At 43.7% G+C, this 24046-nt stretch overlaps 1 protein-coding gene across 3 annotated transcripts in view; it reads right to left on the bottom strand.

The window, feature by feature from the left end:
• Positions 1–15128: 15128 nt before the first annotated feature.
• The window catches only part of KLHL29 (kelch like family member 29), a 547902-nt gene continuing 538984 nt past the window's right edge, over positions 15129–24046 (bottom strand). For all 3 annotated transcript variants that reach the window (XM_034766597.1, XM_034766598.1, XM_034766596.1), the window contains one exon: positions 15129–17509. In XM_034766597.1, the coding sequence (XP_034622488.1) occupies positions 17326–17509 (184 nt within the window). In that variant the 3' untranslated portion in view covers positions 15129–17325. The remainder of the gene's footprint in view (positions 17510–24046) is intronic.

Here is a 24046-nt window from a genome sequence, read left to right as displayed (position 1 = left end):
TCTACCACCCCCCCTCTATCTCTCCCTCTACTCCCCCTCCCCACCGAAGGCATGTTTATACATTTAAGCAATTAAATCATTCTAGGGCTATAAATCTAGCTTGTTAGTAACACTCCTCTAAACAGTTATTTGGTCCTGTTTACCCTTAGTTTATTACCCCTTCTCCAGCTAGAAACATGCAAACCTCATCATTATCGCTTGGTACCTGGTATGAGCAAGGTCGTAATTGCTAACTGACTGTTTACACATTCCAATTCCTGCCCTTGGCTTTTGAGGTCGATTAGAGTTAAACATGGAAGGACAGAGTTTAAACATGGAAGAACTTTGGCTCAGGTAGGCCTAGTGACCCCAACACTGATGTGAGCACAGCTCTTGAAATTACATTTGTTAAACTACATTTGTTTTACCTGGTCTCCATGACTAAAGAGCACTGAGAATTTTTGTCGTCTCTATTTCACTGTGATTGGAATCACAAATGCCTGTCCTGAGTAGATCTTGCAATTAAAACTGATGGCAGTTCTGTGGCCTGCAATGTGTAGGAGGTTGGACTAGATGATCATGATGGTTCTCTTCTGACCTTAACTCCTATGAGTCTGTTCTATGTAAACATCTCCATGTTTGAGAGGGCAGAATAATTTGAGGTCAGTTTGGGTTTTAACTCTTCACAGTAGCCTTTTAAATTACTATCTAATGGATAGTAATTTAATGGATAGGTGTCCATAAAAACAATCATTCAGCACAAAGGGACGCAATTGGACCTTCTCTTGAACTGGATATGGTTCAGCTGGGACTGCAAGTGCAATTCAGTGATACAAGAACTATCCATATATAACCTGATGGCTGTCTCAAACTGTGTGCTGTCGGAGGCATTGTGATCTGGAGCACATACTAGTGCTGCTAGATTAGATTCCCATTTCTTTTGTCTAACCCATCTGCAAAACAGGGATATCATCTGCCTCGGAAGCAAATTGTCAGATGTAATAAATGTTTGTAAAGTGCTTTGATACCTTTGGATGAATGATGCTTCAGAAGTAGCAAGCAGTAGCTTGGTTGTGGCTGTCATAGTTGAGTTATAAAATGATTCCATTAAAACCCTGTTGGCTCATGTGAATATTTGACTAGTATAAACTGTTTGGGCTCAAGTTTTCCATGCTTGGTCTCTGTCTTGAGTGAAGCTCTTTGGAAAATATGAGCAAAGTCTGACCCCTGACACTGCATTGCAGTGTCTTCACCACTTCCTCCTTCAAATCCTTCTATAAATCTTACTTATTACAAGAGGCATATAACCTCTCTTCATGAAATGTTAACTAAACAGGCAATGGTTTAAAAAACAAAATTACGCAACTAAAATAATGAAAAGGACCATATACATGTGAGCTTCTGCTCTTCTTCCTTCTGTAAACTATCCGTTTAGATTACAGACTCTTCAGCGCAGAGACCTGAATTTTAAACTTGGACTAGCATCCTCCGCTGTGCAGCACATTGGGTTTCGTTTAGGAGATTACTGGTTGAAAACTGTATACTGAGCAGGCACAATAGGAAATTTTCTTGGTGAAAACTGTAGTCCCTTTGAATCAAGAGCAAATAGGATTTTACAGCTTAAGTCTACAGGTATGTACCCGCATAGCTTAATTAAACCCATATGCACAGGGGCAGATTAAGTGTATTCGGGGCTCTGGACACATCCCCTATAACTGTCCATAGTCTGGCCCTGCAAGGAGCCCAAACCTTCCTTGATTTGGTAGTTGCAGGATCATCCACACCAGAGCTGGGGGCTGGCTTGGCAGGGGACTGGTAACACTCTTTTTGTGGCAAACTGGCCCTTCCCTGGAGCCTGATGCTCTGTCTTTAGGCGGGCTGTGGTCTATCTCCATGAAGGGAGAGTTTAGCACGCAGCTATAAGAGCAAAAGGCAGGGGGAGGGAGGGCAAGAGCGTGTATGTGTGTGTCCTGCTGATCTCTCTCCAGCAAGTACTATGATAGGATGGCACCAGCAAGGGTTCCCCTAACTCCCAACTACAATCCTGTTCTGTTGACAGACACCCTCCCTCTACCCAGGATCAAACTTTTCAGTTAAGATGAACGGGGCAGTTCACACCTATTGCAGCCATTGTTTCAAGCTGTCTGCAGACTCAGGAGAGGCTTGGATAGACTCAGATAATATTTTGAAGAGTTTCTTTACAACTGTGAAGTCTAGGTGTGGGGGGGAAATTTTTGTAATGAAGGCTGAGATTCTGTTGTCCTGTGATTCCAGCAGTTGGGTCCCTGGGCATCAGCCTGTTGAGTCTAGGCCTTAATCTAGGCCTGCACATAAATTGATATAAAAGGAATTTACGAGATCTGGAAGCGAAATAGTTGCTAAGCAAGAAGTTTGTAAACTGGTGAAGTGAAACACCTCACTTCTTTTCTTTTGTTTAAACCAAACCAAAACCTCAATACATCATTGTGGGTGCACAATTAAAATGGAAAAGAATCCAGAAATTAGTTTCAACAGCTGTTAATCCAGCCACTGTTGCATTTCTACATGTATGATTTTTTGTTAAATATATAATTTAATGTATGTTATGCTCACTTAAACCGGGCACCTTCCAGGGAGTCTGTTTCAGTTCAGCCCAATAACACTGAATGGGAATGACCACTGCTAAATTCCAGTTACAGTGAGGCCACCTTTGAATAATGCTGTACCATTAAATAATACTTTAAGAGTAGGGAAATTCTAAGGCTATTTTTAAAATATAAAAGTTGCTAAATAAAGATTAAAAATAGTTTTTCTATTTAAGTGGGATGGCAAATTCATCCCAGGTTGTCCCAGTAAAGAGAATACTACTGTACCATTCTACTAGTCAGACTTGTTTCATGAGCTAGACAATGGTTTTATCCCGGCTCAACTCCATTTCTTCGTTCCACTCAAAAGTCATAGGGTTGTTAGAGCAAAGGGGGTGGGGAAGAGTAAGGTAGTGGAATGGAGACTTCAATAACTGATGGCAAAGGTCACCAGCCCACTGCGCATATGTTAAGAAGAAGATCCTGAGACAGAGATTAAATTCATCCTAGACCATTTAAGGACCTAGCTGAAGGAATCTTGGACCTGTTAAGTTATTCCAAGATCAATAGTTTGTTGTCAAACTGGGAGGACATATCTATTGGCATCCCACAGGTGTCAGTCTTGGGCCTAGTACTATTCAATATTTTCATTAATGACTCGGCTAATGGGGAGGAGAGTATGCTTATAAAATTTCCAGATGACACCAAGAGATTGCAAGCACTTCGGAGGACAGGATTAGAATTCAAAATGACCTTGACAAATTAGAGAATTGGTCTGAAATCAACAAGATGAAATTCAATAACGATAAGTGCAAAGTAATTCACTTAGGAAGATAAAACAAATACACAACTACAAAATGGGGAATAACTGGGTAGGTGGTACTGCTGAAAAGGATCTGGGGCTTACAGTGGATCACAAATTGAATATGAGTCATCAATTTGATGCAGTTGCAAAAAAGGCTAATGTTATTCTGGAATGTATTAACAAGATTGTCATATTTTAAGACATGGGAGATAATTCCTGCTCCGCTGGGCACTGGTGAGGCTTCGCTGGAGTACTGTGTCCAATTCTGGGCACCACCCTTAAAGGAAAATGTAGACAAATTGGAGAGAGTCCCAGAGGAGAGCAACAAATATAAAAGGGTTAGAAAACCTGACCTATGAGGAAAGATTTTTTTTAGAAACTGGGCACACTTAGTCTTGACAAAAGAAGACTGAGACCTAAGTCGTCTTATACATTAAGGGCTCTTATAAAGATGGTGATCAGTTGCTTTCCATGTCCACTGAAAGTAGGACAAGTATTGGACTTAATCTGCAGCAAGGGAGATTTAGGTTAAATATTGGGAAAAGATTTCTAACTATAAGGGTAGTTGAGCTCTGGAATAAGCTTCCAAGGGAGCTTGTGCAATCCCTGTCACTGAAGGTTTTTAGGAACAGGTTGGACAAATGCTTGTCAGGGTGGTCTAGGTTTAATTGGTTCTGCCTCAGTGCAGGGGCCTAAACTTGATGACTTCTCGAGGTCCCTTCTAGACATACATTTTTATGCTTCTCTGCAAGACACTCAAGAGCTCCCCAAGGTGCTAAGGCACAGCGGTCGTTGAGGAAGCAGTGCTGTAGGGAACTTCTTGCCTCTTTCCCATGCTTCTCAGACTGCTTCTTTGGCTCCTTCGGATCAGGGGGTTGGTGGGATGCATCTGAATAATGCAGCTGGGATCTCAGTGAGGTAGACGGGGTGATGTTTGAGAATGAAAAGTAGTTGGACTAACTTGAATTTGTCAGCTTGTCTTTGCAGAACTAAATTAGGTGTGATGAGTAGGAGGGAAACATTTTGCGTCAGTGTGAATTTTGAAAACTGTCCTATCTCTGAACATTAGGTGAGTAAGTGAGAGGGGTTTGTAGGATTCTTCAGTTATTGGTGTGTGGAAGTCGGGAAATGAAACTCGGGGGAAGTTTCAAAAAGTGCTTGCTTGAAAAGTATTTCCTCTGGCAAAGTTAGTAAATTTTAGACCAAAAAAAGCAGAAAATTAATTTGTCCTAGAAAGAGTTAGTATTAAATTTCGACTAAATTCAATCACTAAAGCATGAAATGGAGTACTCATTCTGCTAAATACAAATCTCGATGCATCTTAAACTATGGAGCCATTCATACATCTCCAAAATCAGCTTTCAGATAACACCTCGGCTGTCTCTGTGTAGTGTAGGGCTTACATCTTCTTGTTCACATGGGTAGACTCTGACTTATAGGAATATGCAGAAGCCACTTTGAAGAACAACAAATATTCATTGATTTTAGTAATAGGATAAAGGATAGATGGTGAGATGCTGAATTGTATTAAAGTATCACATTTTGGAAACAATTTTACAATTTTTAAGTATATGAAACACAAATATACAAAGTAATTTTCATAAAATACCACAGTGTAATAGTGGAGCTAAAATTAACAGCTTTCACCTTGCATCAGGGCTGTAGAATTTCATCCTTAATCTACTTCTTGCTCTAGAATTTTGTTCAGAAGTGGAGTTTTCATTATTAATTTTATCTCTCTCAGGACTGTGAAAACAACCTTAAAAATAAAAACTGAGTGTAACTGCTGCAGTGTTGTACTTTCCAGTCTTCAATAATAAATCAGAGAGGGGAATTAGTCTGTTGATTCTGAATCCTAGTGACGATTTAAATATAATCAGCTATTTAACTGCAGATCATTCTAGCAGAAACATCAAAAGTTATTCATAGAGTTTAAGGCCAAAAGGACGCATTAAGGCATCTAGTCTGACCTGCTTTATATTTGAGGCCATTAAATTTCACTAATAACTTACTTGGCTAAAGCATATCTTCTAGAAAGGCACTCACTCTTAATTTGAAGACATTGCGATGGAGAATCCACCACCTCCCTTGGTAATTTGTTCCAAAGCTTAATCCCCCTCAGTATTCAGAGGTGGATTAGGGGTTTGTGGGGCCTTGGGCCAGAGCAAGGGGGATCCCCACCGCTGCTGCCTGGAGTCCCTCCTGTCCCCCCCCCACGCTCCTGTTGTGGAGCTGGGTAGGGACACGGGGGCTTCCCCTGCCCAGCGCTTCTGACAGGGAGCTGGATTGGGACACGGACTTCCTCTGCCCACTCGGTGCTCCTGCTGGGGGGCTGGGTTGGGGTGCGGGGCCTTGCCCCACTGCCCAGCAGGAGCACCAGGTGAACTAGGCAAGCCCCTATGCCCCTGCTCTTTGGCAGGCACGGGGGTTGTGGGGAGCGTTGTGTACCTATTTTTCCGGGGGGGGGCAATTGGCCTGGCCCCTGTTAACCCAGTGGCTAATCCCCCACTGTCAGCATTAGAAATTTGTGCTGTATTTCCAGTTTGAATGTCTGGCTTCTGCTCCCAGACATGGGTTCTCATACCGACTTTCTCTGCTACATGAAAGACCAATTTCTTACCTGGTATTTTCTCCTAATGAAGGTGTTTATACATTGTAATTGCCATCTCAGTCTTTTTTTGGGTAAACTAAACAGATTGAGCTCTTTAAGTCCCTCACTGTAAGGCATTTTCTCCAGCCCTCAAATCATTTTTGTAGCTAATTTCTGTGCCTGCTCCAGTGATTCAATATCCTTTAAAAAATATGGCTGCAGTATTCCAATATTGGTTGCATCAATGCCATATACAGAGATAAAATCACCTCCCTACTCTTACTCACTACTCTCCTGTTTGGCCGCCTCCTTTCAGGAAATACCTGAAGAGCGATAGTCTGGCTGTGTGCGCTCAAGGCTATTGTGCAGTGTTTGCAAGAACCCTCTGCCAGTTTTATCCTCCAAAGTGCTCCTTCCGGGGAGCTAGCAGTGCAGGGTCTGTCTACCTGCCAGCCCAGGGCTGGGCTCTTCTGAACCAAGCTTCTCCCTTTTAAAGCTTCTGCTCCAAGATTGCCATTTCTCAAGGTGCAGTGGCACGGGATTTATACATCCCATCACAAGTATCTTTTCCCATTGATTCCACTGGAACTACTTGAGCAGTAAGATACGATTTTTATTGTGAGGAAGGATGGCAGAATCTAGCTCTAGGATTTGTTAAGTTTCTTAAAAGCCTTGGATGGAAGGCATGATAGAACGGCAATGAATATTGATAATTCAGTACAAAAACTGTATTAAAATAAGAGTGAGATTGCAAAGTGAAGCATCAGAAGTTAAAGTTGCATGCACAACATCAGGGGCAGGCAAACTTTTTGGCCTGAGGGCTGCATTGGGTTTCTGAAATTGTAGGGATGGCCGGTTAGGGGAGGCTGTGCCTCTCCAACCAGCTAGGCGTGGCCCGGCCCCCCCCCCCCCTCCGCCCCCCCCCCCCCGCTCCCCCCCCCCTGCTGCCCCCCCCCAAGACTCCTGCCCCATCCAACCCCGCTGTTCCCTGATGGCCTCCACGGGACTCCTGCCCCATCCAGCCCCCCTGTCCCCTGACCGCCCCCAGAACTCCTGCCCCTGACTGCCCCATCCAACCCCTCCTCTCATTCCTGACTGCCCCCCCCAGGATCCCTGCCCTATTCAATCCCCTTGTTCCCTGCCCTCTGACCACCCCGCCCTCTATCCACACCCCTGCCCCTGACCACCACCCCAAACTCCCCTGCCCTCTATCTAACGCTCCCTGCTGCCTTACCGCGCTGCCTGGAGCACTGGTGGCTGGCGGCACTACAGCGGCACTGCCCAGAGCATCAGGACAGGCAGCCGTGCCGCCTGGTTGGAGCAGCCATGCCACAGCACAGAGCACCGGGTCATGCTGCGGCTCTGCGGCTGCGCTGTCCCAGGAGCTCGCAGCCCCGCTGCCCAGAGCATTGCACTGGCAGCGCAGTGAACTGAGGCTGCGGGTGAAGGGGCTAGCTTCCCGGGCTAGGAGCTCAGGGGCAGGGCTGGAGGGTCCTGTGGGCCAGATGTGGCCTGTGGGCCGTAGTTTGTCCACCTCTGCACAACATTGATTCCACCCTTTCTCAATATGCATTATAACTTAGTGTTATGATGTGGTCACATTCTTTTTTAAATAATGCCATCATTATAATGGTTCCCGACCTAACTGCATCTCTGACCCTACCTGCTCTCTTTGCATCAGCTCTCAGGCCTCTAACCAGTACGTGTCTCCTGCGATAGACTCATGCAATTCTCCCAGGAGAGAGTGAAGGAAATAGCTGTATTTTTTTTTTATAACTACCAGGCATTCTTCAGTTTCCTTCTGTGATATTTTCCTGCCTAGCAGTAGACAGTTAAGAGACTAGAAAGGGGAAACAGATAGGAAATGAAATAATGGCAAAGATACGGTTCTGCCAGAGAGAATACCAAGGTTCCTTTTGGAAAGAATGGGGAAGCCGTTCATTGGGCAATACCCCTGGCTTGGCTCCAGCTACATTGGGAAGGTTTATTCTTCCCAGTCCTATATGTAGGATTAAAGGGGATGCTCCAACCTTAAAAATGCTTGCCTAGGGAAGAAGGGGTTGGGTTGGGTGGGCTGTCAGGCTGCCAGTGTGTGTTTGTGAGCGTTGACAGGGAGACACACTGAAGGAGTGACAGAACGCAGCAGAGCAGTCTTTCTCCCAGCCCAGGGATAGAGGTAGTTGGGCAGAAGAGAACTTACAGAAGTTGGCAATGAAAGATTACAGTATAGGTAAGACCAATGCACATAATTCTTTTTTGCTTTAACCCTTTGCTCTTGGTGCTATGTGCCAGTGAACAGACAGTCTTCCTAAAGCCAAGAATTAGAACCAAAGCATCTCACAGAAAAAGACATTTTAAAACAATGAACAAGTCTTCATGAATGACTGATTTTCTCCAAGGCTTACCATTTCCTGTTCAACTTCTTCAGACTCCCTCCATACAATCTCCCTGTGTCCCTTGACAGCTTCTGACAATTCAAACTAGGGTGACCAGCTGTCCTGATTTTATAGGGACAGGCCGATAGTTGGGGCTTTGTCCTATTACCCCTTACCCCCACCCCGATTTTTCACGCTTGCTGTCAGGTCACCCTAGTTCAAACACTTCCCCCTCCCCCCGCCCATTTCTTCTGAGAAGGGCTTTTTAGCTATTTACCGGCAAGTTAAAGAAGTATGGGCTGGCTGAATGGACTATAAGGTAGATAGAAAGCTGGCTAGATTATCGGGCTCAACGGGGTAGTGATCAATGGCTCCGTGTCTAGTTGGCAGCCGGTAGCAAGCGGAGTGCCCCAAAAGTCGGTCCTGGGGCCGGTTTTGTTCAATATCTTCATTAATGATCTGGAGGATGGCATGGACTGCACTCTCAGCAAGGTTGCAGATGACACTAAACTGGGAGGAGTGGTAGATACGCTGGAGGGTAGGGATAGGGTACAGAGGGACCTACACAAATTAGAGGATTGGGCCAAAAGAAACCTGATGAGGTTCAACAAGGACAAGTGCAGAGTCCTGCACTTAGGATGGAAGAATCCCATGCACTGCTACAGACTAGGGACCGAATGTCTAGGCAGCAGTTCTGCAGAAAAGGACCTAGGGGTTACAGTGGATGAGAAGCTGGATATGAGTCGACAGTGTGCCCTTGTTGCCAAGAAGGCTAATGGCATTTTGGGCTGTATAAGTAGGGACATTGCCAGCAGATCGAGGGATGTGATCATTCTATTCGACAGTGGTGAGGCCTCATCTGGAGTACTGTGTCCAGTTTTGGGCCCCACACTACAAGAAGGATGTGGAAAAATTGGAAGGAGTCCAGCGGAGGGCAACAAAAATGATTAGGGGGCTGGAACACATGATTTATGAGGAGAGGCTGCGGGAACTGGGATTGTTTAGTCTGCAGAAGAGAAGAATGAGGGGGGGATTTGATAGCTGCTTTCAACTACCTGAAAAGGGGGTTCCAAAGAGGATGGATCTAGACTGTTCTCAATGGTACCTGATGACAGAACAAGGAGTAATGGTCTCAAGTTGCAGTGGGGGAGGTTTAGGTTGGATATTAGGAAAAACTTTTTCTATAGGAGGGTGGTGAAGCACTGGAATGGGTTATCTAGGGAGGTGGTGGAATCTCCTTCCTTAGAGGTTTTTAAAGTCAGGCTTGACAAAGCCGTGGCTGGGATGATTTAGTTGGGATTGGTCCTGCTTTGAACAGGGGTTGGACTAGATGACCTCCTGAGGTCCCTTCCAAACCTGATATTCTATGATTCTAAGAGTAGTAAAGTGCAGAGGCATGATGAGGCAATAGGATTCTTACATATTAAATCATATTAGAAGTAGAGGATAGAAATCCTAAGGCCCATAGAATCCAAGTAACACATACTGGCAGGGTAAAGGTGGCAGAAGTATTAATGAGTAATGCTGCGCAAAAATTTGTAGACACAACTTTTTTTGGCAAAAAATGTAGCTTTGGTGACACCAAAATGTTTTGGGAATTCGTGTTGCTTGCAGCAAATTGTTTTGGATGAAAAAAGTTCTAAAAAGATTCTAAAAAAGGGATTTGAAATGAAATGTTTAGATTTTTCACTTTGAATTACTTCGTTTCAAAATTTTGTTAATTAAAAACAAAACATTTTTAAATGGTCAAAATTGAAACAAAATGTTTCATTTTGTCAAAACAAAACTTTGACCTGCCATGGATTTTTTTTTCAATTTCTTGGGTTGCCAAAGATTTTGAAAAATTGTTTGATCCAAAACCATTTGTTAATTACTTTTTCAGACTTGCCAGTGAACCAAAAAAAAATAATTATTCATACAGCTCTATTAATTGCCAATCAAGTGCTTTGTTTGAAAAAGAGGCAGAAGAAATGGATCATAATTTCAGTTATAGAGGTACTGGAGGTCGCATACCTGCTTTCTCTCAAAGTCTGTCCTGTGTGTACACAGCCACTGGGTTTGAACGATATCTGGAAAGCTTGTAATGTATTGCTGCTGTGTCTAAGTCTAGGCTGGCTTCTTTCCCTGCCCCCAGCCAAGCCACTGTTCCTGATTTTCCCCTTACACTTTGTGCCAGGAGAATGAATATGCTACAGTATTTGTGCTGTTTTCAGTGAACCAGTTAATCACTGTTACTACATTTCTTTACATTTTGGGTTACATGTGAAGAAATAGAAGAGATTAGCAAAATCTAACAACAAATAGCTTCTCAAAGGAGAAGACCCTCAGGCTGGAGTTGCTCTCAAGTGAGTTTAAGGCCAGAAGGGATCACTAGAACATGTACTCTGACCTGCTTTATATCAGAGGCCATTAAATTTACCCAGTTACCCTTGTATTGAGCCCAATAACTTGTGTTTTTAGCGAAAGCGTATCTTCCACAAAGGCATTCAGTCTTAATTTGCAGACATTGAGATGGAGAACCCACTCCCTCCTATGGTAGGGTTAATCACCCTCACCATTACAAATTTGTGCTGTATTTCCAAATTCAATGTCTGGCTTCGGCTTCCCACCATCAGTTCTTGTTTTGCCTCTCTCTGCTAAATGAAAGACCCCTTATCTGGTATTTTCTCATAGTGAAAGTCCTTTATACATTGTAATAGTCACCTTTCGGACCCTGTCCACACTTGCTGCGGCATGTAGGTACCTGTAGCTACACACCACAATGAAAAGCAAACTCGGTACTCACTCATTGCAGTGTGTAGGTACATGTGTCAGGGAAAGACTTTGGCAGGGGGCATTTGCCTGGGGCCTTTTTCTGCTTCCTCCCTCTGCTAGAGTCTTTTCCCACTTGCGGAGTCTTTCACTGTGGCATGAAAAGGCTCCAACAGTCGGACACTACACTGTTAAAAATAGTATAGCTGTAGAAGGTTCTGCTTGGCCACGTAGAGAGCTGTGTAGGGTATATTCACTGGGGTTCTGGTGTGTAGGGTACTGTAGTCTTCTAAGGAGCATCTCAAGTTTTGGCAATGGGGATTGAGCTAAGAGTTTGGGAACAGCACATTTTTCTTCTGTATGTGGAAAGAAGCAGGAACATAGGTTTGTATGATAAGAGAATGATGAAGTAGTTTCCAGTGCATTAGTAATGGAAGGTTATTAAACATCATCTACTTGGAATAAACATTTTTCAGTCAGAAGGCCTGAAGAGTTGGCTGAGGAGATCTCTGCCCTGCAGATGTTAATTTTTAATAAATCTTCTAATACCAGGGAATTGATGTAATCTGCGTCGATGTAATACTTAGACGCTTGTAATTTGTCTTAGCACCTCATGACATTCTGATTAAAATTTGAGCACTATGCAGTATCAATAGAGCACATGTTAAATAGATTAAGAACTGGCTAACTGACCGATATGAATGGGAATCTTCCTACTTTCCCCTCTACGTTTCTACATAGCAATTATATGTTGCCAATATGAAAATATGTGACATATTGAAAAGGTGGGAACAAGATCAAATTGAATTTAATATTAATAAATAACAGGGGATACTGCACGAATTGAACTAGAAAATTAATAATTATTTACAATGGTAGTTTTTAGTAAAAATGAAGTGGCTACAGAATGAATCAGGAGACTCAGCTTGCCAAAGTCTGATTATTTTGACTGTGGGATAGGGCCCGTTCTATAAGCAGCTCCTGGTTCTCAGATTTTAAAAATCAAAAGCATTTGGTCTTCCGCTTTCATAATTTCATCCAACAGATTCTTATTCTGCTACTATGGGGTAAACCAGCCCATGCCGCATAGATCATAGTCTGGGCACCGCTCTGCGTGAGCATGGTCCCCAACCTGAGAAGAAGGTGCCAGTCCCTACCCTGAAAGAACTATTATTTCTATAAATCTGTTTTTACCACGGGGGAAAAATAAAACACAAAGGCTCCCACAGCTTGCAGTTGCCAGCTAAGCTTAATCGTATCCGTACTCTGTGGTCACACAAAGGGGTGAGAAGAAATGTAAGGCTTCACACACTGAGCCGTGGAGAACGTGTATGTATTGCTGTGGTAGACGTGGTTCAGGACTGATGTCCCAGATTGGGCCTAAGTCACCATCACAAAACCTAGATTTTATAACAACTTTATGGCTTACAAAACAGACATTGGAATTCAGGCTGCTAGCCTGATTTGTGGGCCAAAGAGAGCTCTTCAAATGGCTGCAAGAAGGAAGGTTTCAGAACATGCATTATCAGTTGGGCAGCCAGCACTGTCCTCCAGGCAGGTCGTAAAGGAGACTGACGCTGTCAAGGTAGCCCTTGAGATCTCACCTGTGAACTGGGAAAGGGGCGAGGATGTTAGTAAAACATTGAAAGATGACAAAATTAAAAACCACAAGCAGCTGGTTACCTTTTTTATTCCTCTATTAAGGAACAAAGGCAGACGTTAGGCTTGATGTCAGTGGCAAAGCTTCTCTCTCCTAGGCACTAGCAGAGCCCAAACTTGTAATTCCTTGAAGTAAGCTGCTATACTTGAACTTGTGGGCTGACGGAAGATGGAATTTGTTACCTTTCTCTCAGAAGTAACCTTTCCCCCAAGCTAATGTCAACTCTAAACATGGAATGTGTCACCCGAGAGAAGACAACTTACACCTTGTTTCAAGGGGCAGCTTGAGACAGTGTCATTCTCCACTGTTATCTGCCACTTTTCCTTTGGTTTTTCTGTCTCCAACAGCTGGAGCCAATGTCTGATTTTGATACTTGCAGAGAGACTAAATTCTGTCATTAAGGATAATTTGGCTAAAGAATCTAGTCCCAATTCTCTTCTGGCCCAGGTGACAGCCCTCACTTGCATGAAGTCTTATCTGGGCCAGTGTTAATCTAGCCTTATACAAAGAGTGGTTCTTCAAACCAGAGATGACACTTCTTTCTTGGTAGCGCCAGGCCTTGTGTAATAAGATGATAGACCCACCATGCAGACATCTCTGCCTACTTCTGTCGAGATAATTTTCTTTCTAGCTCTTCATTTTTTCTAACCAGGACCCTCCAGATGATCAAAAATTAGTGTTGCATTTTCTGTACGCCCTGGTATCTCCGTTACAGCTGAAAGGAGGGTTCAATACCTGCTTTTAAAGCTCCCGGACCCTAGAAAGGCGAAATGGAGCATTAAGGGTTTAGTTTAAGGAGCTCATCCCATTCTATGAGCCTTTATTTGCATGACAGGCTATACAAGTGTTGTCAAAGTATTAAAGACACCCCTTACTGGTATTTTTCAGAGGTTGGTATGACCTGCCCAGCACAGGACTACACATCCTATTTGGGGTTTGAGCCGCCGGGACTGGAAATTAAACCACCTTTTGAATGTAGGGTGGAGGGGTAAGGTAGCACCTTTCCAAGGGAACCGCTGCCCTTTCATTAGAAACTGAATCTCAAATCTTTCCTGAGTAGGAGTCACCCAGATAGTGTCTCCTTGCTTGTCATTAAGACTTTATTCACTGGTAAGTTTGCTACTCAATGAAATGATCAGAAAGAGGAAAACAGCAACCCTGGGAACTGTGGGAGTATATGGTGTTCACTGGAGGCAGTGAACCATCCCTTACATGGTAACTTTCAGTCCCCAGTGAGCTGATCTAGAGTCATACTAGTAAACCAGAGGTGAAAAGGCTGGTATCATTACCAGTCCACTGAGCCAGCCTGTCCATGGAGTTTCTAAAAGCTTTTAAGGACAAAACCCCTTAGCAGATCTGTGCACATGATTCATTTAGCACAGACTCTCAGATAACTTCCCAGAGGACAACTAAAATAATTTTCATATAAAAGTAAAGCAAATAGCCTGTATTTTGCTTATCCTACCAGCCTTATTGACTGGTGCTGAGTAAGACAGTCTTTCCACAGTGTTGATGAAAAGGTTGGCAACTTATCCTGTGTGGTCTGGGTCAGGGCTGCATAATACCAAGGTTTTTAGCAATCTTCATGCGCTGTTCAACCTGATCCACTAAGACCAAGCAAAAATGTTTGAAAACTGCAGTCAAGCTTCTAAATACTTGCAAAGTCGCAGTCTGAACAAAGCTGAGACAAACTCAATAGTTTAATTATTTCTGTAAATGTATATAACAGACGTTTGTTCCTACTATGGGTCTGAAATGTTCCACTGCAATGCGCTGCCTCTCCCACTGGAGAGGTGGCTGGGACGAGTTATATTTGTCTCCTCATTAGTTCCCAACCCAGTGTTTTACAGATGACATCCAGTGAAACATCAGAGGAACCATGAACTGTTTCACTTCAGTGCTCTTGGAGACAAGTGTCCTTTTGTGGATTGCTGAACTCCCACTCGGCGCTACAAAGGAACTTGACCACAGGGCAAAAGTGGCTTTCATCTCTTAGAAATTACAAGACCAAGTAGCACAACTCCAGGCTCACTTAAATAAAGCAGTTTAGTAAGGTTTTAAGATAAAGCGTCAAGATAATTGTATAAACCTTGATAGAAAACGAGCCCTCTGGTTCTTTACTTAATAGAGGTTTGGACAAATGGAGTGGGGGAAAGCGAGGCCGTCTAGATAAATAGATCCTAGAGTTATTTATAAGCTTTTTTTTTTTAAAGTAGGATGCAGGTATGTTGGAAGTTAGTAGTCAGTTAAATACTGGCAAGAAAAATTGGACCAGAGACAGATCCAGCTGGAACAAAAGCATTTTCCTCCATGGTTGCATGGAAAATTAATGTAACATTAACGTGGCATTGCCTTGTATTCACTCTTAACAAAATTAATCCAATCTGGATGATGAATCTAGATCTATAAATATATTTATTATAATATAACAAGAACTTAACAGTAAACATAAACTATATACAATGCCATTACAGAGAACCCTGGTTGTTTTATATTAGTCACAGAAATAGCCAGTTTTGCTCCAGTGTGAGAAATGAAGAAATAAGCTAAATTGGAAATGTTGAATGTGTTAGGTCTTGTTGACTGCTAGCACCTCCTTTGGAGGTAGACACACACCAACACTAAAATTAGTCCTGCCCCAGGCAGTTAGAAACTTGTGCTCCAATCTTTAGGTTCACACTTGTACCCTGTTTGACATAAATACTTTAAATGACATATTATGTATATAATTTTGTTGTGCTTATTTTTTTCCCTAAAGAATAAATAATCAAAACAACTGCATAACAAAGGTTGGAACTTCACTATCAAAAGGAGAGAGACGTGAGTCACCCTATCGCCTGATTGAGCACATTATTTTTAAATACTGCAAGATACAAATTTCATATTATTTTGTTCTTTTATAAACAATTATTAATAAAATAACTTTAAGGTGATTGGCTAACCATCTGCATTGGTTTCCCCAAAGTTGTAACCAGACCTCCCCTATACAAAAAGGCTAACATATTTGGTATGAAATTCAACTAGATATTGACCATAGTGTCTCTCATACAGGCATTCTGCAAAGGAATCTCTCCACAGAATTACCACCATGGGCTTTAGAATCTAAAACTGTGAAGGCAAACGTAGTAACTCTTTCTCTTTCTGCTGCTCTGTTTGGAAAGAAATCACACAAATCCTCTGCTCAGGGTTATTTTCCATGTGTTAACTGTAAGAATCTGTTTCCCCCCATTATATCCCTGCTCATCTCCCATTTGATCATTCCATTTACAAATTTATAAAGAATTTTCACATCACAATGCTTCTCTGGATAGACAATGTTTTAATATATATATATATAAAAATATAACCCCTGTGCTGTGCATATACTTACAACTCTACACAGTACTCATTCTGTGTCTTTTATACTGGGCTTCACCCAATCCATTTTCTATCATGGGATTTAAACTTGTGTGTTTAAAACGTGTGAATATTTTTATTCTGAAACGTTCTCATTCTGATGCCCCTTAATGAGAGAAGTTTGCATTTAAGACTTCCAGACCTTTTAATTAGGAGATAGGGGTTTTTGTGTGTGTTTTTTTTAAGATGTCCTCTTAGATGTAATTTAAAAACAAAAAGATAGTGGCATATATCCCAACATAAGGAATCTTGATTGTGATCCAAAAATGCGTATATGAGGCATCTTCTTAAATAACTTACTGAAAATGTGGAAATCCCACATCATATGGTTTGTTTTATTAACATGATTCCAATCAGAACATTTTAAAGAGGTTAGTTTAATCAAGAAAATGCCTCTGGAATCTAAAAATAACAATTGCATTAGAGGTTGCAAGCACTGTGAAGTTTTGCTCATACAGTAGAAAACAGGGTAGAAACCACCTTCCACTCCCAACACACAAATGCTGCCATGTAGGGGGCAGAAATCCATACAACCGAAGAAACCCTTTTCACATAGAATGCCATTACAATCAGTTCTTCTCTCTCTTTCTTTCCTTTTTTGGTGCTGCTCTAGAGAACTGCAGTATTTATTTGATCTGATGGAAGACTGACATCAACCTACGCCAGCTGTCACACAAGATATATCTCAGTCATTGGTATTGAAAAGCATGTATTTGTTAAAAACAAATGTAGGAATCAAAGTGGTAAGGACACTTTGACCTTCTTTCAAATAGCCTGATGCCTAATGTGTAATAGTAAAACTAATCTTCTGCACAGTTATGTTAAGAATCAAGCTTGCTCTCTAGGAGTAAAATGCAGATTTTTCTCTTCCCCCAGTTAAAAAATATGTGAAATTCTATTGCACCTGGGTTGACCCAAAGCCTACATCCGTAACAAGTGCCACTACAACATCTAGTGACACACTTGTATTATTAAGTTACACTATCTTACATAGCACGGAGCTCTCTGCTCCTCGTTCACCAAAAGGTGAAGATGATTTTCTACATTCAATGTAGAGAATATTCAAAACTTTAGAGCAATATGTTCGTTGCTTTTGTGTTTTTGTTCTTCTAATTTTATTTATTTTTGTTGTTGTAATAGCTTTTTTTATTTCTTGCCTGCTCTTGGCAGGCAAAACCAGTTCTCCATCCAACTCCTTGGTAGCATCAACCACTCTGAATGTACTTTTTAATTACTACACAGCCATGTCGAAACACAGGGCATGGCATATTGGGTAGAAGCGTCCACGTGTTTGTCTTAGGGTCGTAGGCTTCCATATTCCCCAGCGCAGGTCCTTCGCTGCTAACAATTCCACCGGTGGCATAAATTTTTCCATCAAGAACCACAGCACTATACACAAAAAGAAAAGAAAAGTTTTGCTTAGTATCTTGTAAAACAGTTCACCTTTCTTATAGTTTTTAGTGTCCTTTTGTAACACAAGCCTAACTGGATAACTATTAAAATAGCAAGACACACTTGCAGCTTTAGAAGGCTGAACACCCCTTCCATTAATCTTAATAACCTTCCCCTACCTGCGCTGCTCCTCCATCCCCCAAGTAAGCTTTTCCCACTTTAAACATACAGCAGGGAAACCGTAGAAGACATAACGCACTCAAGCCTATAGAGGGTATCAACAGCACAGCTACTGTTGCAAAGTACCAGGCCTAGATACACACATATGCACCACATACAAGTGTATAAACAAAGGTAGCTGCTATTTAGAAGTTTCTGGCTCCCAGTCCTGTGCATACAAAATGCCTCTTTTATACCACCGGTCTTTGCCAAAGCTGTAAAGGAGGAAACATCCCCTCCTGCCCCCCCACCCCAGACTACAAGCTCAATGAAAACCCTTTCTTGACTCAACCCCTTCAATGGTCAGTTACCTCTTTTGTACACTGTGGAGGTTGGGGTCATGACCACATTTCCCCCTGAGCCAAACCCTCTCCACCCCCATTTTCCTCTCTCAGACTCAGAAACACATCTTACTGCCTGTATGTGGTTGCTGGTGTGAGTGCTGTCTAGCAGACGGCATTACAGCATGCATACAAAGCCAATCAATGGCTATGAATACCGAACAGCATCTGGGGGTGGGGAGCTGGGTGCCCTAGTTTATAAAAAGATTAGCACGTTTTAAAACTTTGCAAATTTTAAATATATTGCAAATAAAGCAAAGTGAACGAATGAGGGTAAGGGAGAGGCTCTGTGCCAATGACTGGGCTCGCTGAACTTAACACTAAGTAGCACATTCACAGATTTCATCGCGCTCATTTTGAAGCAATAAGAACCATACAGAGCGGGCTGCAGCACAAGGAGGAAGAGTTAAAATTTAAGGATGGGACAAATGGAGACTCCTAAAAGATGCCAGCATGAAAAAACAACCAACCAAAATGCCTCTGAAAAAAGAATGTAAAGAACAAGAAGTGGCCAATGTCTTCAGTAGGAATCAGGCTCTGCGGATAAAAACAAAGCTGTACTGAAAACAGTGATGAGGGGAGGATTTAAACAAGACGAGTATGAGTTACTTACATAAGTAAGTAGGAAATAATGAAGATCTTGTCAAAATAACAGTTAATCTGAAAGGAGGTAAATGGGGATACTTGAAACATTTGGTTAACGCGTATATACAAATCAGCAGGGCTGGCTGATATACAGCCCAGGGTCTTAAGGGAATTTGCTAATGAATTTACTGAACCACTGGTAATTATTTTTGAAAAGTCACATAGAAATGGGGAAGTACCAGAGGATTTGAATAAAGCAAGTGTTGTACCAATATTCAAGAAAGCAAAGACTCAGTGTGAGATTGCTAATATCTATTCTGTATAGCCTTACAATTTGCCCTCAACTGAACTCCTACAGAAAAATGATAAAAGACAAAAACACCAAAACACTTTTTCTCAAAATGATCACGCCATATCTGACCTCTCGATCCTCATCCTCTACAGAAACCTGCACAACACCTTCAGAACACAAGCCTGGGAACTTAAATTCATAACTCCGCTTGCCACCAAAAATCAGAGCTGGAGATACTGGATTTATGGCTTTTTATAACAATTTGTAACCTACTAACCCTCCTTTGTCCTATAACTGCAGAGGTATTAACTGCCCCCTTCATCCTGAATGGTCTCTTGCAACATGTATTAACTCCTTATCTGTTCCACACTTGTATTTAGCTGTTGACACTACCTGTCCCAGACTTGAAGTAGCGCTCTGCGTATGCTTCTCTCTCTCTCTCACACCAACAGAAGTTGGGCCAATAAAAGATACTACCTCACCCATCTACTCTGTCTAAATGAATAAATAAATAAAATAAAAGAGAGAGAACGAGACTGAAACTAGGAACCTCCAACCAGACTTTATTTAGTCATATATTCCTAACACTCCCAGCCCATCCATCCATTTGTTAGTTACATTGACTCATTACATCTTGTCTTAAGGGTCTAATCCTTACCCACAGGTGTAACTTTATGTAAGGAATAATGCCACTGAAGTGCACAATTGTTTGAAGGATCAGCGTCTTGAATTGTAAACACTGCAGGGCAGGGAAGCTTGCTTAATATGCGCTTGCACAGAGCCTACCAAAATTGGGGTCCCAAACTTGATTGGAACTCTGAGTACGACTGTAATACTGCTACTAATAAATAATTGCTATTAGTAGCATGACAGTCTGTTATGTATAAGCACCTGGGATGGTGGAATTATGAGAACTAAACAACATGGACTTTCTAAAGAACACAAGACACACTTAGCCGGCTACATTTGGGATAAAGACGTGTGGACACAGTTCTGTACAATGGTGACCTGTGTCAAACTGAGACTTCATCTCTGCCCTAGAAAAGATTACTTTCTAAAGGCTCGAAAGGCTACAATATGAACATATAAATGGCCACATTGGATCAGGCTAATGGGCCACCTAGCCCAGTGGCCTGTCTCTGCTCCTTGGAGTTTAGGGACAGCTGGAGTCTGGTGTTGCATCCCTGACCATTTTGTCACCTAGTCCTCGATGGACCGAGCCTCCATGAATTGATCTAATTCTTTCTTGAACCCATTTATACTTTTAGTCTTCACAGAATCCCCTGGCAACAAGTTCCACAGGCTGACTGTGTGTTGTGTGAAGAAATACTTCCTTTTGTTTGTTTTGAACCTGTTGCCTATTCATTTCACCAGGTGACCCCCTAGTTCCTTTGTACTGAAAGGGTAAATAACACGTCCCTATTCACAAGACAGTCTGGCACAACAGTTTACCAGGGTCACTCTGTTACAATAGGTACAGAATACTGACCGGAGTAAGGGTACAGAAGGCATGTGAACACAGTAGTTTCAGCATGTTTTTGCAGAAAAAGAAAAAAAGAAAAAAAAAAAGGGGGAATTGGCCATATATGTACTGGGCTGCTAGTCCAGCTGTGCAAAGGGACACAGAAGAAGACAGCAGTTTCAGGGACTGGCACTAGACGCTGTGGTATCTGTATTCTTCTGTTAAAGCCCTTGCTAGGGTAATCTTACAACACTTTACTTGAAAAAATTAATTCAAATTGGTTTGGCTAGGAGCACTGCCACATGGGTTAAAAAAAAACTGATGGAAGAATCATCAATAAGGGGTAATTATAAGAGGCACTATTTGACGCAGAGGGAGATGCTTTGGTCTGGTTTTATTTAACATCATCATTAATGATTTGGAAACCTATGTAAGCAGCCCACTAAATTAAAGTTGCAAATTACTGGGAGGTGTTACCACCAGCAGGGAGGACAGACAAAATAATAGGAACACGGGGAAAGGTTAGCAGTATGAATAGGCAATAAAAGGGGATCCAACTGAAAACATGTAAGTAAATACATCTGGGGAAAATACCTATATAGCTTACACATCAAATTTCCAAAAGCATCTCAGGGTTAGCTCCACCAAGGAGATTCAGGCTCAGTGTTGCAAAGCCTGACTTTAGGCCCAGTAGACCCCACACTCCCAAGTTAGGTGTCCAAGCTCCCTATAAAATGCCTGTGGAGAGTTGGGTGCCTAAGAATGGGATACACAAAAGCCCACAGACTGAGTGGTGAGCCATCTACGCTAGCTAGTAGGAAATGCCAATCAGAGGGGCAACCCGTTGTATACAGCTCCACCCCTTATGTGTGCGCTTAAAACCCACCACTCAGCCAGAGTGAGGCAGGCCCCTAAGGCCAGGTCTATACTCGAAAGTTACGTTGACCCAGCTAATTGCTCAGGGGTGTGAAAAATCCACACCCCTGAGCAATGTTGTTAAGCCGAGCTAACCTCCAATGTAGACAGTGCTATGTCAGTGGAAGAATTCTTCTGTTGACTAGCTTCCGCCTCTTGGGGCGGTGGATTAACTAGGCCGATGGGAGAAACCCCTCCCTTCAGTGTAGTGAGTATCTACATGAAAACATTACAGCAGCCCAGCAGATGTGCTTCTGTAGCATTTCAAGTGTAGACAAACCCTTAGTCTGGGCTGGATTGAGACACCTGTCTCTGCTCGGGATTCACAGCCCCAACCACGCTCCTGGAGTCAGGCAACTAAGCCGGGTCAGCCTTTTCTCAAGCAGAAGATGGCAGTGTGCTGCCTAAGTTTCTGCCAGATGGCACGTGCAAAGTCACCATAAGGCATGAAATCACTGAGCTGCTCAGTGCCTAACTCACACTTAAGCCCTGCTGTTCCCCTGCTGCGCTTGCCTAAGGGGCCTGATTTGGTAGGTGTGCACGGTACACATGTAACCTGCACAAGAAAAGGAGGCGATGGTGGTGGTTATGCCCAATAGCCTGGTGATTAGAGCACTCACCTGGGATGTGGGCAACCCAAGTTCAAATCCCTGCTCTGCCTGATTTGGAGCAGGGATGTGAACCCAGGTCCTTTCACCAACCCAGATAATTGCCCCAATCACTGGGTATAAGGATAGGCAGCACCACCGACTCCTCCTCTGTCTGAATGAGGCTCCATACACAAGATAGGTGCGAGCTAGGTATCAAGCAGCTAGGCAGGGTCAGGCTTGAGGCATGTTTATGCATGCTCACCAGCAAAAACTGGGGGCACCTAGGGGCCTCTACGCGCCGACAGGGTTGGTGGAAGCTGAGCAGGTGTTCTCAGCATGCTAGTGGTGCCTAAATGTTGGATTTAGGGCTAGATTAACAAGGGGACCTTAGGCAGTTGAGCATCTAAGTGTAGTCCAAAACTTTAAGGCAGGTGAACGGAAAGTGGTATGTTCATCACTCCCTCTTCCTAAGGGCAACAATATTGCTCTTCTCCTCCCAGCCCCTCAGTTGTAAAAACAAAATTAACCGAGGCTAATGTATGAAGAAAGGAATAATCACAATAATTAGGATGCAAGCTTGTTGTTCGGTGCCATTAACACTAAGTGATTACACGCTGTCAGAACCTGAAGAGAAAGACAGCTGCAAGCAGAAGAACTTTGCTGTGGAAGCAACAAGCCCCTATGCCTGCTCTCGGGGGCAGCAGCTGTAGCGAGCGGAGCGTACAGCCCCGGTCAAAGAACAGCTGAGCTTGGAGGAGTCACTGTAATGCCAAATGGCTGAGAGTAATTTTTCCATAACCGAGGTATTTTTCCATCTTCAAGTGAAATACTTTCCGCAACTCCTGCTTGGAAATCAGACAGGGTGGTGGATGGCTATGCGCTAGACTGGTTCTAATCTCTCCTCTCCGTTCCTGAGGCAAGTGGGTTTATTTTCTTTCATTTAAAACTGCCCATAAGAACATACAAGAACAATCAGCCATACTGGGTCAGACCAATGGGCCAAAGGGGATGTCTACAATGCAATTAACCCCCCGCGGCTGGCCCATGCCAGCTGCCTCAGGCTCTCAGGGATCAAGCTGTACAGTTGCCATGTAGATATTTGGGCTCGGGCTGGAGTCCGAATGTCTACTCCACAATTTTGCAGCCCCACAGCCGAGCCCCGGGAGCCCAGATCGGCTGACATGGGCCAACCACGGATGTTTAAGTGCAATGTGGAGATACCCTATGTGTACACCAGGGGTGGGCAAACTTTTTGGCCTGGGGGCCACATCTGGGTGGGGAAATTGCATGCAGGGCCACGAATGTAGGGCTGGGGCAGGGGATTGGGGTGCAGGAGGGAGTGCGGAGTGCAAGAGGGGGCTCAGGGCAGGGGGTTGGGGTACAGGGAGGGGTACGGAGTGCGGCAAGGGGGTCAAGGGGTTAGGGGCCTCAGGGCTGGGGTGTGGGCTGCAGGAGGGGTTCGGGTGCAGGCTCCAGCCCAGTGCCGCTTACCTGGAGCTACTCTGGGTTGGCAGCGGCATGCACTGGGGCCAGGGCAGGCTGCCTGCATGCCTACCCTGGCCTCACGCCGCTCCTGGAAGTGGCCAGCACCACATCCCTGCAGCACCTAGGGAAGGGGGGGGCAGAGGGCTCCACGAGCTGCCCTCACCTGCGGGTACTTCCCCCGAAGCTTCCATTGGCTGCAGTTCCCCGTTCTTGGCCAATGGAAGCTGTGGGGGGCGGTGACTGCAGGCGAGGGCAGCGCGCGGAGCGCTCTGCCCCCCCCCCCCCCAGGGGCCGCAGTGACGTAGTGCCGGCTGCTTCTGGGAGCGGCCCAGGGCCCATGACGCCACAGGGGTGGTAATCCCGCGGGCCGGATCCAAACCCCTGATGGACCGGATCCCGCCTGTGGGCCGTAGTTTGTCCCCCACTGTGTACAGGGTTCAGGAAGCACCTAGTTGTGCTAGTGATTCTCAACTGTGAACACTCTTTGGAGTTAGGCACCTAATGTGTTTTTTGCAAGAAGCCAGGGGACATTCCCTCATAATCTTTACTCCGGGGGTTAAGGGGCTCAGCTGGATGTGGGAGACCTCCCAGTTCAAGTCTCCCCACACCAGACACGGAGGAGGGGGTTGAGCAACAATCTACCAT

The sequence above is a fragment of the Trachemys scripta genome, chromosome 3 (assembly GCF_013100865.1).
Source record: "Trachemys scripta elegans isolate TJP31775 chromosome 3, CAS_Tse_1.0, whole genome shotgun sequence".
In the NCBI taxonomy this organism is placed as follows: domain Eukaryota; kingdom Metazoa; phylum Chordata; order Testudines; family Emydidae; genus Trachemys; species Trachemys scripta.
Note: the sequence above shows the minus strand (reverse complement) of the source record. Positions and strands in the feature narration are given on the sequence as shown.